Raw genomic sequence first — 17,947 nt, forward strand, 5'->3', positions numbered from 1 at the left:
CAAAGGGCTATTCTGAGAGCGCCACATCTGAAGCATTAAAAATTACAAAAAAAAATCATCTTTGAATAAATTTCGCTAAGAACGGCGCCTCGTTTTTGCAAGGGACAACATGGTTTGAAGTTCTGGTACAAATAACGATTCCAATGAATGGAAAAAAGTATTATTTAGTGACGAAAAGAAGTTCAATCTGGATGACATTCCATGATTTAAGAAACGAGGAAGGGTACTTGAGTCGACATCGCAGCCGCGAAGGTGGTGTTATGCATGATGAAAAGATTTTTAGAGGTGTGCTGTGTAGCAAACCGTTATTCGGCTCTGAGCGAATTTGATGGGGTTGATGTCACTTGAGCCACGAAGCGGTTTGTTACGAAAGAACTGAGATTGTGTTAGTGTTATACGAATCAACCAATGCCAACACTTCGTTGCCCTCTGAACAACGGCTGATTGAACGAATGTGTGAATGCATGTGAAATGATTGTGCCGAATTTGGCTGCAGAATCCCTCAAGTGGCGTGCAGCCAAAGTTCCCCTCACAATTTTTTTTCACCATAGCTAAATAGCAAACCTGACAATCTACATCTTTCAATGTTATGATATATGATATGTTACGGTACTATGACCCGTTCGAATTGAAAATTGTAGACTACAAAATGATGGGAAACAGCCTCTATTCAAGTGAACCAATAAATCAAGCACTGTATCACTGCTGCTGAATTTTTACTACTGCGAAATACAGTTAGATGAAATATTTTAATGCTCATTTGAAATCGACGGAGAGTACATAGAGAGAGAGAGTTGGCAAGTTTAAATAGCTAGGCCTATGTATCGGTAATAATACTGGCATATTGGTAGCAATTGCGAATCACAAACTGGAAAGACGTAGTTGAGGATTAATCGAAGTGGAGAACTGTAGTTGCAGAAGCAATTGTCTGCACAAGACTGTCTTGCTATGATGATGATCATCATGATTCACCTTCGCCTATCTATACCAAATATTTCGTAAATGGCTCTTCAAAAAACTATTTAGTCTTAATTAAGAGAATGGATGATCAGCCTGGTACATGGGCTCCCATCTGAGTAATTCTTTTTTCTGCCTCCAGATTTCAGGTTTCTGGCAATTGACTCTGACACTATCACGGTATCAGCAGTATCCCTTGCAACGGCACTCTCTCTGCGCATGATACAACAAAGAGGGCAGGATAGTTCGATACATTGCTATATTTTTTGTTAAAAAAAAACGCTCCGAGAGGCGTAAACATTTGTTTGGTGCATTTTTTGGTAGAGCGGAGATTTTATATTTAATGATAATTAAGTACTATTTATTTTGTTAATACTATTGGGTTGTTCGGAAAGTAATTTCGTTTTTTCCCGACAGAGGATTTTATTGTATTTTTTCACAGCTAACTTCTCACTTAAGTCCCATTGCCATTTTATGTTTTGACAGCTGATATAGCAAAGCTTGTGTGTGAATAAGTTCAATTGACTCTACGCAGTAATTTTTGGTTGGTGCCCTTTTAATAATATGGAGAGCAATAAGCAGCATTTTCGTCATATTTTACTTCTTTACTATAGAAAAGGTAAAAATGCTGTTCAAGCCAGAAATAAATTAATCGATGTGTATGGAGAAGATGTGTTGACAATACGCCAGTGCCAGAACTGGTTTGCAAAATTTTGATCCGGCAATTTTGATGTCGAAGATGCACCACGTTCTGGAAATCCGGTTAACGCTGCTAAAGACGCGATAAAGGCATTAGTTGATGCAAACCGGCGAATAACAACACGTTAGATCGGTGAGAGGTTAAATTTACCGAATTCAGCTGTTTATGACCACCTGAAAGGCCTGGGTTTAACATCGAAGCTCGGTATATGGGTTACCCATGTCCTGACGGAGAAAAATTTGTGTCATCGCGTTGACGTCTGTGCTTCACTCCTCAAACGTCACAAAAATTATCCATTTTTGAAGCGCATCATTACTGGGGACGAAAAATGGGTTGTATATAACAATGTCAAACGCAAGAGATCATGGAGCAGAAAGATGAACCGGCTCAAAGCGTTTCAAAAGCCTATATCCATCAAAAAAAGGTGATGCTGTCTGTTTGGTGGGGTTTTAAAGGAGTCACTTTTTTGAACTTTTACCGGATAACACAACAATTAATTCGGAAATCTACTGTCATCAGCTAGACAAACTGAACGGTGCACATCAACAGAAAAGGTCAGAATTAATAAACAGAAAAGGTGTAGTGTTCCACCAAGATAATGCGAGACCTCATACAACTTTGGTCACTCGCCAAAAATTTACAGCTTTGATGGGATGTACTGCCACACCCACCATATTATCCAGACCTGGCCCCTACGAATATTTATTTTTTCTAGTCACTGCAAAATTTTTTGGACCTTTACCTCAAATGAACACGTCAAAAATCACCTGGATCAGTTTTTTGCCAGCAAAGACCAAATATTTCATTAGCGTCGAATCATGCTACTACCAGAAAGATGGCAAAAGGTGTTGGATCAGAATGGCCAAAATATAATTTAATTAAATATTTATTCATTATACGAAGATCGTCTTTCATTTTCAAAACAAAAAACGAAATTACTTTCCGAACAACCCAATATTTATTTAAATTGACGCTTACTTAGGGCCAGGAACTTAACCATCAAATTCCTTAACAATACTAGGTATTCATTCCGAGTACAATAACCGCTTTTTCGCCCCATCAGAGCCCAGCCAATAAAGAAAAACACATTTCACAAAAATTACAGATAATTATATTTTTATTACGAAGTTACATAAACTTACCAAACTACGATATTATAATGCACTTTCATAAATTTTGAGATGGTAAATATGTGGAATAAAAAATGTTATTGAAAAAAATGGGTGCCGTGATAAAATTACTTTACTTGTCATTAATTACACCTCCGCCGGTAAGTTTAGCTGCAAGTTCTGTTGCTTCAATGAGACTCATTTGCGCCTTTGCATTCTGTTCCTCTACTTTAGCTAACTCTTCGTCCAGCCGCTGGTCCAGCTCGCTCACCAGTATATGGCAACAATCTTTGATGGCATGATAAATTATGTTCTTAATCTGCAATTTGTCTTCGTGATTTGTGTGGGAGTGCGACAAATGCCGAAACTCATGCGTCAAATGATAGCAATGGGTTATATTCTCCGGTGAGACGAAGTCCTCTGCCACTTTGATGCAGTTATGTAGATTTTGTACTTGATGTGGCGCACCTGCGGGAATGAAAACTGCATCACCAAGACACTGTACAATGGGATAACCCTCGACACCGTATTCCTTGAAGAGCCGTGCACGCAATTTATCATCCAAATACCAATTCTGATCGTGTATGGGATCGTGATCGGGTTCCAAACGAAAGCCCTTTTCGATAGTTACACGATTAAGCAAGTCGCGGATTTTATCAGCGTCACGTGCAGGAAAGATGTGCCACAAGGCGCCTGGGAGAACGTCAGGCGATTGACAGCGTGCGCGTGTCAGATAATCGCAACCACCCAAGGCGATTGCTCTTTGTGTGGCCACTAATTGTGGTTTGCTGTCTGCATCTTGTGGTACGCCCACATAAACCATAATATTGACAGCATCCGAGATGTCCAAGTGTAGATTTGTGGTGCCCTTGTCAGGATGTAGTGCAGAGCCATAGGCGTTGTACATTTTTGGACCCAAGTCAGGTGGCACAAACATCTTCGGCAAACAGCTGGCAATATTTAGATTACCTGTACGCAACGTGTACTCTGGCATGGGCAAACCGGCCATAAGATCAGCAAAACGCGTTGGTAAGATTTCAGCAAAATCATCGCCTGGCGGCCAATCCTTTAACTTCAACAACATCGGTTTGCCATATGCGTCAAGCAGTCGCTTCTTAATGCATTGAAATCCCTCCCAAAAATAGCGCATCGGTTGATTTGGCACTAAATTACCATTCAAGCAGTTTATCAAGTCGTTCGGCTTGTCACCAAAATCATTGCAGAAAGCTTCTGGGCGCCACAAATCGAGGTTCAGCGAACGAGCCACCTCCGAGATCACTACTGGTTGTCCGCATTTCCATACCTCCTGAAAGAGTATGCGATTGTCAGGATGCATTGCGTTAGTGAGTCGTAACAACTTGCCATCACATAGCCATTCGTGTGGTACACCGGGAGCCAACAAGGTCGAATATGTTAGTGTCATTGCGCGCGGCGGTAAAAAGCGACGCAGACCGGCCAAACCTTTGCGTAAAAAGTTAATGTGTTTGAAATTGTCAAAAGCTGTTGTGATTGGATCCTTTCCCAGTGTCTCCTTGGTCCATACGCGCCCGGGCACATAATCAATACCCCTGGCGCGCGCGAATTCCAACTTCTTGGCGTGCAGCTCCTCCATGCGTGCCTGTTTGCGCAAAGTCTCTTCAGTAGCCAGTGATGAAGCGCTCGTTTGCTGTTTTAATTGTGACTCCTTGATCATGTCTTGTATTAAAGTTCCTAATTCCGTGTCCGGCGGTAGATCCTGTTTACTTAACAAGCAGCCGCACATCTGCGGCACTTGCCACATAGCGCGTATATCGTGCAACAGTCGACCCAACACATTCAGTGCGTCGCCAGCAATAATCTGCGTCAGCATGAGCTCACGCAGCTCGTGTTTTTGATGGGAGGGTGTGGTGGCGGTACACAGCATCCAGTGAAACTCGTCGTGGCCACGTTGCGTTTTATCGCCCGTACGCCTCTTGCGACAGCTACGCTGTTCTTTGCGATCTTTGAAACAATCGAGGCACACACCAAATCCACACTTATCGCATGTCCAGTGAAAATTAAAAAGTGTTGTGTCGCAGACATCACAAATTTCTCGCAAACCCTGCACCACCTTTTTCCAAGCGATAACTGTATTGGGATTTTCATGTAAACGCAAAGCTTCGGCTTCCTGCTGCCATAAGTAACAGAACTGATCGCCTGCATGCAACAGAATATAGCGGGCTACTTGAATGTCCATCCAACCTGCAGTAGGTTCACTCAGCTTGTCCGGTTGCCAAATCCGCAAGTCATCAGGCGTGGGATCCTTATAGGGGTTGGGGAAACCGGCCACAAGCAATTCACCCGCCTCATTATACTGTAAACGGCGAAATTCATAAAAACGACAGTAGACATCTGAAACTCCCTGGGTATTGCGCCGTCGGCACTCGCGGCACCTGGGTATGGGTTGGCTTCTTGCAGCAATGCCATTGGAGTCTACCTCGCTGCTGTTAGCGCTGACTGAGTTTCGCTGCAACTTGAAGCAAGGTAAATGTTGCAAAAATGTCGCACGTGAAGCTCGCAATTCACGATCGCGTTCTTCCTCTTCGGCAGTGAGTTCTTCTGGCGGCAAATTATGATCAGGCTCGCCTGTGATGGAATGATTACTGCTCTCATCGGGCGGTATTGAAGTAGATGGTGCAGTTGTTGAAGTGGTGGTAACTGCTGCCGATGTTGCTGCTACTTCTATTGATGGGGTTGGCATTGCGTCAGTTCTAACGCCAGGAGATATGTCAGTAGCGGTGACATTCTTATTTTCGTCGCCAGTGTTTGAATTGGTAGATTCTTTATGGTTATCAGATTCAGTGGATGGTACAGATTTAAGGCTAGCTGGTGCAGACGGCACTGGTACTGCGCAGGCTGCCGCTCCTATATTCACTTCCGTTTCCGCATCAGTGTTTGCCTTCAGTATTTCGACGGCGTTATTTGAATTCTGCAATTCTTCTTCACGGACCACATTCTCAGATGCTGTTGCAATCTCCGTAGCAGTGATGGTACTCATTTCGACGTCGGTGGTTAAATTCGTCGGATCTTCACTATTAATATTCTCGATGGATGGTAAAGATTCAGCGTACGCTGGCGTCGACGCCGTAGTTACCACGGTTACTGTCTCTTCTGCACTCCCTTCGTCAACTTTTTTTTTTGTTTCATATTTCTTTTCATTTTCTTCTTCCCTTTTCTCTTCCACAACTACTTTCTTCTTTTCAATTATTTCCTCGTTTTCATTAGTCGAAACATCGCATATTTTCTTCTTTTCAATAATTTCCTCGTTTTCATTAGTCGAAACATCGCATACTTTCTTCTTTTCAATAATTTCCTCGTTCTCATTAGTCGTAACATCGCATACTTTCTTCTTTTCAATAATTTCCTCGCTTTCATTAGTCGAAACATCGCATACTTTCTTCTTTTCAATAATTTCCTCGTTCTCATTAGTCGTAACATCGCATTTGTGCTCTATATTTCTTTGCAATTGCTTATTTATAGTCTCGATTCTGAGCAGCTTATCTTCCTGACATTTCAATCGATTTAATTCGATAATCGTTTGCTCCTTAAGCTTGCGTATACGCTCTAACTCTGCTAGTGCTTCTTTATCGTCGACCACCTTATTGGCGATATGAATTTCAATAATCGACTTTCGTTCGGTGGGAATTTCCAACTTTGGCTTCTTAGCAGCGATCGGGCAGTCGTCTGTATTCAGCTTAACATCTTCGGAACTTTTGTTCTCACAAATTGTAGTTTCTATTTTAATTTGCTCAGTGCATGTTTCATTAACCTCCTGCTTCTCCACCTTTTTCTCCTTCTCCTCGTTCTCACACTCTGTTGAGCTAATTTTTACTTCCTTAACCTCCAGCATATCTGTCGATTCCATTGCTTTCACATCGCCAGGCATGTCAATAAATATGCTCGGACACGAATTTTTTAAGTCCAGTTCTACATCAGCTGGGTTTTTACTTTCTTCTACAGCATCCACATTTTCTGACATTTTAGATGGTTCTTCTTGTATTGCTGAATCAGTGTCAGGACTTTCTTTGGCTGCTAGTGCTTTCGCATCGTCTTCCTCTTTATTTTCTTCGATGTTATCATTACTTTTCGACAATGCATCTTTTAATTCCTGTTCGATCTCGTCTTTCATATCAGGCATTTCACGCAGCAGCTCCTCAGCCAAACTGCGGCAAGTAACCTCTGCTTCCACATCTTTGTCATTTTCTTCAGACATTTTTTTCTACGTACATGGTTTGTGGTTCGGCCAGTGAGGAAGCGAAAAAAGATAAAGAAAAATGAAGAGAAAATAGCCATGTTAATCTCCACTGCTCAAACGTGCACATATCGCTATGTATCAAATGCGGTCGTATGCGGGTAATGCTTGGGCGGAAGTGAGTACTCAGTAATCGGTGCCATCTTTGTAAATTGTTTTTAACGCAGTTTTCACAACTATATTTCTTTCTTATTCTTATGCTAAAGTGTAAATTAATATTTTTTGTAACATAAATATTGTGCCAATTTGAAATACGAAACGCATGAAAGGTAATGTGGCTGGCAGTTAAACCGTATCTTTAAATATTACCTACTAACTGTAATTTATTGCGAAATCTTGCAAGTCAGTTTTTCGTATATAGGAATCTTATCTTTGACAACGAAACGGCAAGAAATGTTGAAAAATGTATATTGGATGTAAAGGATGGACTCTCTCATACCAGACGGTAAAAAATCTACTGCGGATTCTTATCGGCTTTGACCAAGATGGTTTTTGCGAATATAGAAGGGCACAACAAAAGAATCTACATAGTCATAAAGCAAAATATATGTTTATACATAAAAAGTGATTGCTAAAAGTATTAAACGATTTTAAGTTTCAATTTCTGGACATAAACGGGCTTTGCCCACTCACTACCACCACATTACCTGCACTTACCGTATTTACTTTAAAATTATTCTAAAATCAACAGGTGTCTAAATCTATGAAAACCATAACGCAAATAAATGAAAATAAACGTAAAAAATGTATGCGAAAAGAAATGCATCGCTGCAACTTCGATCGAAGCGATCAACTTTTGAACGAGACTTGGCACCGACGTATAAGGCCAAAGATAAAAAAATTGATTCGGGGAAAATATTTGCCAAATTTCAATCAGCTAAATTGTAGCGTTAGAGATATTTTTGATACTAATGCGATTTTATGCCGTCTCAGACCGACAGATAATTTTTATAAGTAAAATTTTCAAGGCAGAAATACACTCTAGAGGGATAACCATTATTGTTAGGTATGGGAATAAGTTTCCGCCCTCGTAAAAGAAGTGGCGCTGTTGATACTATTTTTGTGTTCGCTCTAATAATATACTGGTGATTTGAAGGTGTATATGTGAAGTCTCGATCGTAGTAATTGACATTCGTTTGAGGTGTAAATATCCTTTTTTATCTGACATCACAAATGTCTACGTTCGTCCCGAAAAAAAACCGCATTTGCGGGAAGTCATGCTTCACTATTAACTTTTAAGGAAAAGAGCAGCTGAAACGTGTCGTATATTGATCAATATTTACGGTAATCACGCTTGGTATTACGGTAATCAACTTGTAAAGAGTAGTTTTGACGCTTCCAAAGTGGCAATTTGGAATGGTCCAGAAAGCAAGTAACTGGGTGCTACATCAATTGAAGGAGAGGGATACTGAGAGACGTTTGGTGGCGTGGGAGATGCTTCTTGAACGAGAGAAAAGAAAAGGTTTTCTGCATCGCACAGTCACTGGCGATGAAAAATGGATATCTTATGATAACCCTATGCGTCGAAAATGTTGGGAGCCTACCAGGTGAACCAGGTCCATCGACAGTGAAAAAAAAATATTCATGCTTCAAAGGTTATGTTGTGCATCTGGTGGGATCAGAAGGGTGTCATCTATTATGAAATCCTTAAATCATCTTAAACCATCACTGGCGATCGTTACCGACTGCAGCTAATAAGTTTGAATCGAGCTCTTTAAGAAAAGCGGCCGGAATGAGACGGTAGACATGACAAACTGATTTTGCCGCATACAGCGTCAGGCCACACGTTGCTAAATCGGTCCAGACATATTTAGAGGGTCTGAATTAGGAAATCTCGCCGCACCCGCCGTATTCCCCAGACATTGCACCTTCGCATTACCATCTGTTCCGATCAATGCAGTCAGCCCTTATTGGAGAGTGGTTCACTTCTTACGAAAGAAAGCATCGCAAAATGGCTCAATGAATGGATCAAATCAAAAGAACTCGAATTTTTCGTCAGAGGAATCCGTATGCTGCATGAAAGATGGAGTAAAGTTGTAGCTTCCAATGGCACATACTTCACATAATATCATATATTGTTTCATTGTTTAAGTAATTCGTAACTTTGGCTAAGAAAGGACGGAAACTTATTCTCATAAGCAATAAAAAAACACTTTTCAATTATATTGACGTTTTAAACCCAGAACAAACTGTTAGCCGTAACGATATTTATAGACGGATTAGAAAACGAAAAAAAAAAAATATTTCGATTGGGGTCAGTGTCGCATATTTTTTACCGCACCTACCGCACCCATATCTTGTACAAATAGTAAAAGTTTGTGTCTATACATAAGAAGACACAATCAACATAGCGGCAGTTACTGAATATAAAGATAAAAACTCATTCTTTCTTTTGGCTACAGATAGGGCTTATTTGGATTCTGCTTTATTACGTAAACGATAATTTTATACAAACAAATGAGCATCATAAAACAAGAAGAAGTAGACAGAAAGGTTTAGGAAAAGCATTCGCCTGAAATAGCATGAGATTGTGGTGTAAGTTGCGAACTACACTGAAACCTCGCTACGTGAAACTTTTTTAACACAAAAAACTAAAGATTTTAGCGATATTAGTGTATCGCTAAGTGTGCTAAATTATTTAGAAACAAAAAACAACAGTGAGTGTGTTCGAACTAGAATAATTGCGACAGTGATACTTTTTTTGAGGCATCATATGTACCGTGAGTCAAAAAAGTATTGGCACACTTGAAAAATCAAAGTTCTCAGTACTAAAACTTTTCTTCTTATGAAAGTATAAAAAAATAGAAAACTGTATGTTCTAAATGTATTTATTTATTACGTATCTCAACAAAAAAAAATTAGTTTCGGCTTAGGTTTACAAGCTCAACCTTGAAAGGTAAAATAAGGCACAAATTCACATCAAAACAGTATTGGCACAGGTAGCGTAATCAGCTTGCTCAATTGCAGCTGTAACGCGTTAATACTTTGTGGGTCCTCCTTTAGACTGAATAACGGCGTGCAAACGTCTGTTCATACTATTTATCAGATTTGAAGTTTCGGAAGGTGCTATTTTATTCCATTCAGCAATTATTGCCTCTTTTAGAGAATCCTTTGACGTTATGTGGTGAGCTCGTATCTCCCGTTCCAGAAGATGCCACACATGCTCAATAGGATTTAAGTCCAGCGATTGGGGGGGTGTTTTAAGCTGTTTGCAATGGTACTCCTCCACAAGATAAGACGAATATTTTGGGTCATTATCTGGTTGAAATTGCCAAATTGTCCCTTTAAGGTCCAGTTTTTCGACACTTTGACTTAAATTTTCTTATGCTTATCCATTGTCTCATGTATGAACACGAGCTTTCCGACACCAGATGCCGCGAAACACCCCCAAACCATCACATTTACTCCACCGTGTTTAACTGTTTTGAGCAGGTTGTTCTCTTGAAGCTCTTTATTTGGCTTTTGCCAAATCTTTTGTGCTCCATCTGACCTAAATAAAATGAATTTTGATTCATCACTAAATATGGTGGTGTTCCAAAAAGCGTTGGGCTTATTGAAATGCTGTTTAGAAAAGCCTAGCCTCTTTTTCTTATTTACCTTCGAAATGAAGGGTTTGCGTCGAGGAGCTCAAAACTCCCACCAAGGATAAACTGAGAATGCTCACGGGCATTCTCACAGACCTTTGCAGCCTGCGAACGCAACTTCTCAGCAGAGCTATAGCGCAGGGATATTTGAGACATCTCGATAATTTGCAACCAGAAGAAAGACACATACGCTCAGTCCAACCCAGCTCATAAGGAAACTGGGTCTGGATGAGGTACTGTAATGAGTAGATGGCACAAAAGACACTGAGTTCGAGGTGCAAACCTCCAATAAATATAAATCTTAAAATATACCTTTTTGTGAAAGAAATGAAATTTAATATATTCTTTTAATTTTAATTTAAAAGCTAAACGTTTAATGTATATAAAAAAAATGTGGAAGATTGTGTGAAAAATTGTGTTTTGTATACATATCCTAAGAAAATGCGTGAATAATAAAAATTTTCAAAAATCAACGGTAATTTGCACCCACTTGCAACTTGCGGACTTTGTTGTACAAAATAGGATGGACTAGAGTAAAACTTTATACCAAAAATTATCCTGATAAAAAAGTTTGAAGTTTTAATCAAAATTTCCAAATTTTTTATAACTTTTACACAAAGTTTGATGAAACAATTATATGGTTTTTGTTATACAATGAATTAAACTTTTATAAAAAATAATACACTAAATAAACAAAAGTAGTATAAATAGCCAAAACTAGCCAACATATCACACACCTATTTTATGAATATAATAATATAAATTACTAGCTTTAATCCGCGGCCCCGCTCGCGTAGGAGTAGTTTTGAGGGATTTAGGATATGTATTATATAAAAGAATTACAAACAATAATTTCATAGAAAATAATTTTTTATTAATAACCATAATATTACAATACCCGGCATCCATTGCTATGCCTCGTTGAATAAATTCAAAACAACCAATCAGAAAAATATCAAGCAAAATAATTTTTATTAATTTTCTATCTCAAACCGTTTTTGAACTTTGCATTTGGGTCATAGTTGAACAGCTTATGCGGATGATGAAGTCTAGAGTGTGCTATAAATAGTGGGAAATAGGAAAAACTAAGACTTTTTAGATTAAATTTAAGCAAATATTCGATTATTAGTGACGAATGAGAGTGGAAGCGCGGCCTGGGAGCTGTGGGAAGGGAGTTCCATCATAAAAACATGCCTATAACCTTCATTGGGTGAAAATATGAATGTATAAAAATGTTTACGTCATTTGGTGTTTTCGTTTCGTAGTGATGCGCGGACAACGTACAGAGATTCACCTTTATAGTATAGATTTAGTCAACATTAAGTCAGTTAAAAAATAAATCTGAATCAAACCAGGATTTTTTAAATTTATTACGTCTTCCTTTCTGTGGAAAGTGCTGCTATTAATATGAGCGCAACTTTACAAACTTATTAAAAGTGCTTAATTAAGTTTTCATTATTAGCAACGTAAATTTGCAACATCTAAATTCTGTAGAAAAAAGTGCTGTTGTTAATGGTGTGATTCCTCTTCAGCAAACAACAGTATTTGACGAAAAAGCTAACTATTCGTAATGACCTTCATCTGACGTCAACGCAAATGAACAAAACAAACCAGCAATGGCATCCAATTCAAAAAAATTCTAGTCCAAAAATACGATTGTGCTGCGCAAAATTTCAATCGGATGTCCAGTCTTCCAGCAATGGCGATTAAATGGTGGCTTCCTATTTGCATTACAATTACCTTTGATGGAAGAAACCCTTATGTTCGTTCAGTTAGCGTCCTACACATCCAAATATGTACATATCTACTAAGCTAAAGTCTGTTCTCCCTACTTCGCAACATGTCATCAGCAGCAACAACGGTCAACATTTTAATCGAGCTGCTGATAATTTTATTTTCGAGTACACCCCATGACAAATTGATACAAATTGAAAAAGTTCAAATGCCAAATGACCTTATTGTATGTTAAATACATTAGTCTGATTGAGCTAAGTGTAAAGTCAAAGTGTTGAGCCACTCCGTAAGGCGTTGGTTCTTGTGGTCGGAGCGAGAAAGAGACGTACAATTAGTTGTTCGCTACCCACAATTTCGCAAACCAAAATTGATTGTATTTAGTAAATAACTGCTGTCAATAACAGCTGAATGTGGGGAAAATGACAATTAGCAGCTATTATAAGGTATACACTCGTATGTGAAATTCTTGTATGTGTGTACGTTGTTTTTATTTGGCGTTCTTTGATTGTTTTGTTTTGATTTTTGACGATTCGCGTTTCCCGCTTGGGTATATTGCGAAAGCTATTACCAGTATGCGATAACCAGAATGCCGCAGCGAAAGTAAATTAAAAAATAAAATTATATACATACATTTGTTACATATTAAATATTATTGCATGAAGCTATTTTAAAAAAGATTTGCATGTAAACAAGAAAATCACAAAAAAACAAGAAATATAAGAATAAGAAAAATAAATAAAAAAAGTGGGAAAAATTCCCGTAATCCCATGCCATGATAGAATATAAATGATATTGTCGTAAAGCTTTCAACTCAGTGCATTTTTAGAATATATGTACATATTTAATTATTGTATATAACGACAACGAAGTAACATGACTATGTTGATTTTTTTTTTCACCAACACAATCCCGGTTATGTCAGCCAATCAACTGACTTCTTCAAAATCGCTGAGAGCCGATTAACGGTCACATCTCTCCATTGTACACACCGTGATCTGCACAACGAATGATTCGACGAGTGTGTGTAGTTGCCGAGTACCCGTAACGTGGCAGCCAAGGTTACTATAACAATTTTACTTCCGATGGCCAAATATTGTAGCCTATCTTTCTTGATATGTAGCATGACATCCCTGACATCCGCCAGGGATAATAGTTTACAAAGTTTGGACCTCCGAAGCAAAATTGTGAGAGTAGCTTCTGCTGCATATCACCAGGGATTCAGCAGGAGAAGTATGGCCGCTCATTTCGCACGTATTCACACAGTCGTCCAATCAGTCGTTGTTCAGACGGTAGGACGAAGTAACAGGAGTAATGGCTGAGTTAATTTTTTTCGTATATCACCAACACAATCTTAGAATTTCTGAGCTATTTTCATTATGACATCCGCCAAACGCTATCCCGCTCACAGTTAATTTGAAAGAATCAGCTGAGTTTCTGACATAATAATTAGGCATTTTAATTTATTGCTTACAGGCAATTCTTTACTGTAGCGTACTCAAATAAAATGATTGCTGAGGAAAGGCATTACTGGGCGAAATAATTGTACTACGCCCTTCTCTCTTTTGTTTGCAGAATTGTTACGTCACAACCAAAAATACTCTCACAAATCTTGTAGATGACAGACTACACACTTGACAGCTCTAATACGCGTTTTAGAAGAACATCCTATTTTGGCAGAATTAAGTAATATTGCCCAAAGAATACCGATTGAGAAAGCGAGCTGTTAACTAACTTGATTTTTTGTTGTGTGTTTTTTTTCCCCCAAAAAGAAAGAAACAGATTATAAGACGAAAAACTTGCATATCCAAATAAGCCGAGAGTGCCTTGCCGTTGATCTATGCTAATCAGCACTACTTCAACTTACCTACATAAGTACGAGTATGTAGTATGTATGTATGTATGTATGTATGTATGTAAAAGCTACAAAAAAAAGAGTATGACAAATATGCGACCAATGTGAACGCCCTCAAATTACAATTTCGTACATACATATATGTATACACATATATACATATATACATATAAGCATAGATATGAAAATACATATAATTGAATCTACAACGCAAGCATGTTAAAGTTCTAACAAGTGGTTTTATAATACAACTCGTGTTTTTAGTCCTCTAAGTATTATTTATAAATATTTATTACATATTTCTTTTAGTATCATTTATTTATGTTATTTTATTATTACAGGAACGTAATACCTCGTACATATATGTATGAATATACCTACAAAATTTAATTAGAGAGAGCGTACAACTATTTACTATTACTGGTGGTTTATAAATTAAGTTAAGAAGAAAGTTTAAATATGTAAATCGGTTCAATCAGCAAAATAACTTTGTTCCAGAAATTAACTGAGTAAGGGGTTTAAAAATTACAAGTACCTTTCAATGACCAAATGTTATTGCTGTAATTGGTTACCGTTGCCATGCTATTAAACTGTTCGTTTTAAAGCACTAGCATATAAATAAATTTATTTACTTATTTCCAAGTTTTCCCGGCTCACCCCATTAGACAAACACTTATACACACACAAACTGAAATAAAACTCCCAGGCGTTTTAAAGCTTTGGATTTGCTGTCCTTTTTTATGTAATTTTGTGGTTTCGCTTAGGCACTTTTCCCATCACACTTACGCTATTTTACGAAGGAAGAAAGTGATTTGCAATTCAGCTACAGAAGCACTAATTTGAAAACCAGCATACATTAAGCAAATACCTTCAAGAATTCACAAATTGTCACTTTTGCAAAACCCGTGGCCTTTGAATTTAATCAATTTCTTCCCCACCCTTTTGCTTAATTTTTGATTACTTTTTGTGGCACAAACACGTACTACGGTTTTCAACAGCAAACTGCATCATTGAGCGTACACACATTTTTGTGCTGTAGCGCTGAATGGAAAAAAACACTTTATACGATAACATTGAATAACCGAGGGAAAAACGATACGTCCGAAATGAATGTAGAAAATCGGTCATTAAGGGACAAAATCAAAATTTTCAAATTACTTCGTTAGCAAATTTTATTAAAAATTTATTTTAAACGAGATTTAATGTACTAAATCAAATAAATGTTCTTGAATTACGAGAACTTAAAAATCGAAGCTAATAAAATTTATCTGAAATGCACACAATACCCATACAATTCTTCCAAAGGCAGAAGATAAAATTTAAAACTTATTGGAGCACGAGGCAACTCTGGTTAAAGGCTTCTTTTCATGTTTTTTCAATTTGCGTGCCTTCTTTCAATTATTTCTCTTTCTCTTAGCAATATTATAGTTTCCAATCAATACAAATTTGTTTAAATTACACTTTGCACTCATTGAATACAAACATTTTACTTGTGACTTTCGGATGTGAATACATTTGTCATTACCACAGAAAAAATAAGAACGGTGCGAGTGTCAGCAGATGTGCTTGACTAAACTCAATAACTATGCCTTTTACCGAATGCCTTTTACTTACATTTTATTATCCGCTAATAGTAAACAAGTTCTTTTGACTTTACAAGCTCCTTTTGTAAATTTTAAAACGATTTTACCACATTTCAAAGGCGTTTAAATTAAGCACTAGTATTCATTCCGCTTATCGCTTTTAATCTTCTTTCGTTCCTTGCCGTTTTCATCGTTTTCATATACGTGCACAGAGTTGCCATCACTCCACAATGTTTATGCAATGGTGGCCAATTAATACGAATAGAGGGCTTTGTGCCATTTTATTTTTGAACTGTTGGAAATAAACTTTACTCACTTTTGAATCCGTTAATATGTCGTGTGTTGTTTCCCTTTTCAAAATGTTTTTGTGTGGGAAAGGAGAATCCAATTTCATTAATTTCCAAAAACGTGATGTTGTGGCTGCTGTATCAGCAAGAAACACTCCTCAAATTTCAGGCATAGCTCCGGCTGATTGCGAAGGCCAATGGTCCTAGGAATAATAAAAATACTTCCTGTAGGGAATGTTGCTGACCTCATATCAGATCGAATGAAATATGTACGTGTATTTATGGTTGAATTTGATTCAATGGTTATTAAAATCCATGTACTTGTGATTCCAAGTTTATTCTCTAAAATTATAGCAGATTCTCTTCTATCATCCCAAACGTGGGCATAGATCTTTTAACCGATTGAGCTTGCAAAGATTTTAATTTTAGCATCTCGTGGAAAATAAAAAATAAATAATTGACGCGTACCCTTTAGTTAGGTTTTTGGCCCAGCTCTTCCTCCTATTTGTATTGTTGTTACAGCTTTCAGCTATGGCAAATGGTTTTTACGAGGAGCTTTTTTCATGGCAGAAATCCACTCGGAGGTTTGCCATTGCCGAGCCAGGGCGATCGCTATTAGAAAAAACTTGTTCTATCATTTTGCTATTTCATGCACGGAGATTCGAAGCTACGCGCTCTCGAATGGTAATCAGGCACCAACCATTCGTCTACGGCGGTCGCGGCGGTAGAAAATCGTAATATCAAGTATTTTATTTTTCATAAATTTGTAATAAAAGATATAGTTAACACCAAATCTACTTATGTATATAGGGTTTTTCAATAAGAGCGGGTAGATGTTGAAATGGAATAAAATGGCGTTTGCTGTGTGGCACGTAGCGCCGTCCTGCTGGAACCACATGTCGTCTAGGTCCATATGGTTCAATATGGGCCATAAGAAATTGGAAGGGCCACCACATCTACCGAAAAATGGGCGCAATGCGCCCAACGTTTGCGTTAATGAACACTCATTTTGATAATAAAGTTTTATCTGCGTTAATGAACACTCATTTTGATAATAAAGTTTTATCATTTGAACGTGCTGTTCAATCGTGTAACTTGCCATGATGATTTGGCATAAACAATTGAATAATAAACAAAAGATTTGACAGATGTCACCAAAACAAAATGGCTGCCACAGGGCGCCAAAATCGACCCACGCCAATTGAAAAACCCTTTATATATAATTGGCGCTTACACACTTTTTTGGGTGTTTGGCCGAGCTCCTCCTCCTATTTGTGGTGTGCGTCTTGATGTTGTTCCACAAATGGAGGGACCTACAGTTTCAAGCCGACTCCGAACGGCAGATATTTTTATGAGGAGCTTTTTCATGGCAGAAATACACTCAGAGGTTTGCCATTGCCTGCCGAGGGGCGACCGCTATTAGAAAAATGTTTTTCTTAATTTTGGTGATTCACCGAGATTCGAACCAACGTTCTCTCTGTGAACTCCGAATGGTAATCACGCACCAATCCATTCGGCTACGGCGGCCAAATCTACTTAACTTATCTCAAATATGAAAAACAGCATCTTATACTGTATGTGTTATTTTATTTATTTATAATTATCCTTTAATTTACATTTCTTGTTATCATATATCGAAACATATTTTGAAATCAATTGTTTTTTTATTTTTGCATACCATATTTATGGATTAATTTTAATAATAATAATTAAATAATATCGATTACAAAAGTTTTTTGTATCCCCAATACTCAAAAAATAAAAAGCAATCCAAAAACTTCTTGACAAAAAAGTTAACTTACATCCGGCGCGCATTTTCACAGAATAATTCAAATTTATTTAAATGTAATATTAAAAAAAAAATTTTTTTT

The 17,947-nt window shown here is 37.8% G+C and overlaps 2 protein-coding genes across 10 annotated transcripts in view; both read right to left on the reverse strand.

The window, feature by feature from the left end:
• The window catches only part of LOC129246238 (F-BAR domain only protein 2), a 39,367-nt gene extending 23,413 nt beyond the window's left edge, over positions 1-15,954 (reverse strand). For 6 of the 9 annotated variants that reach the window (XR_008582453.1, XM_054884969.1, XM_054884947.1 and 3 more), the window contains exon 1: positions 15,821-15,954. The gene's annotated coding sequence lies outside the window, so the exon portion shown is untranslated. Of the gene's footprint in view, positions 1-14,741; positions 14,852-14,992; positions 15,184-15,820 lie in introns of those variants that run through there. The other 3 variants (XM_054884917.1, XM_054884900.1, XM_054884910.1) reach the window with 3 other exon arrangements.
• LOC129243730 (lysine-specific demethylase 3A-A) lies at positions 2,752-15,373 on the reverse strand. The gene is made up of 2 exons (XM_054881018.1): positions 15,190-15,373; positions 2,752-7,003 (listed from the first exon to the last, which is right to left on the reverse strand). Exon 2 carries the CDS (start codon positions 6,995-6,997, stop codon positions 2,900-2,902), a length of 4,098 nt encoding a protein of 1,365 aa, XP_054736993.1. The 5' UTR covers positions 6,998-7,003; positions 15,190-15,373; the 3' UTR covers positions 2,752-2,899.
• Positions 15,955-17,947: the final 1,993 nt, after the last annotated feature.

Source organism: Anastrepha obliqua, chromosome 1 (assembly GCF_027943255.1).
Source record: "Anastrepha obliqua isolate idAnaObli1 chromosome 1, idAnaObli1_1.0, whole genome shotgun sequence".
Lineage (NCBI taxonomy): Eukaryota > Metazoa > Arthropoda > Insecta > Diptera > Tephritidae > Anastrepha > Anastrepha obliqua.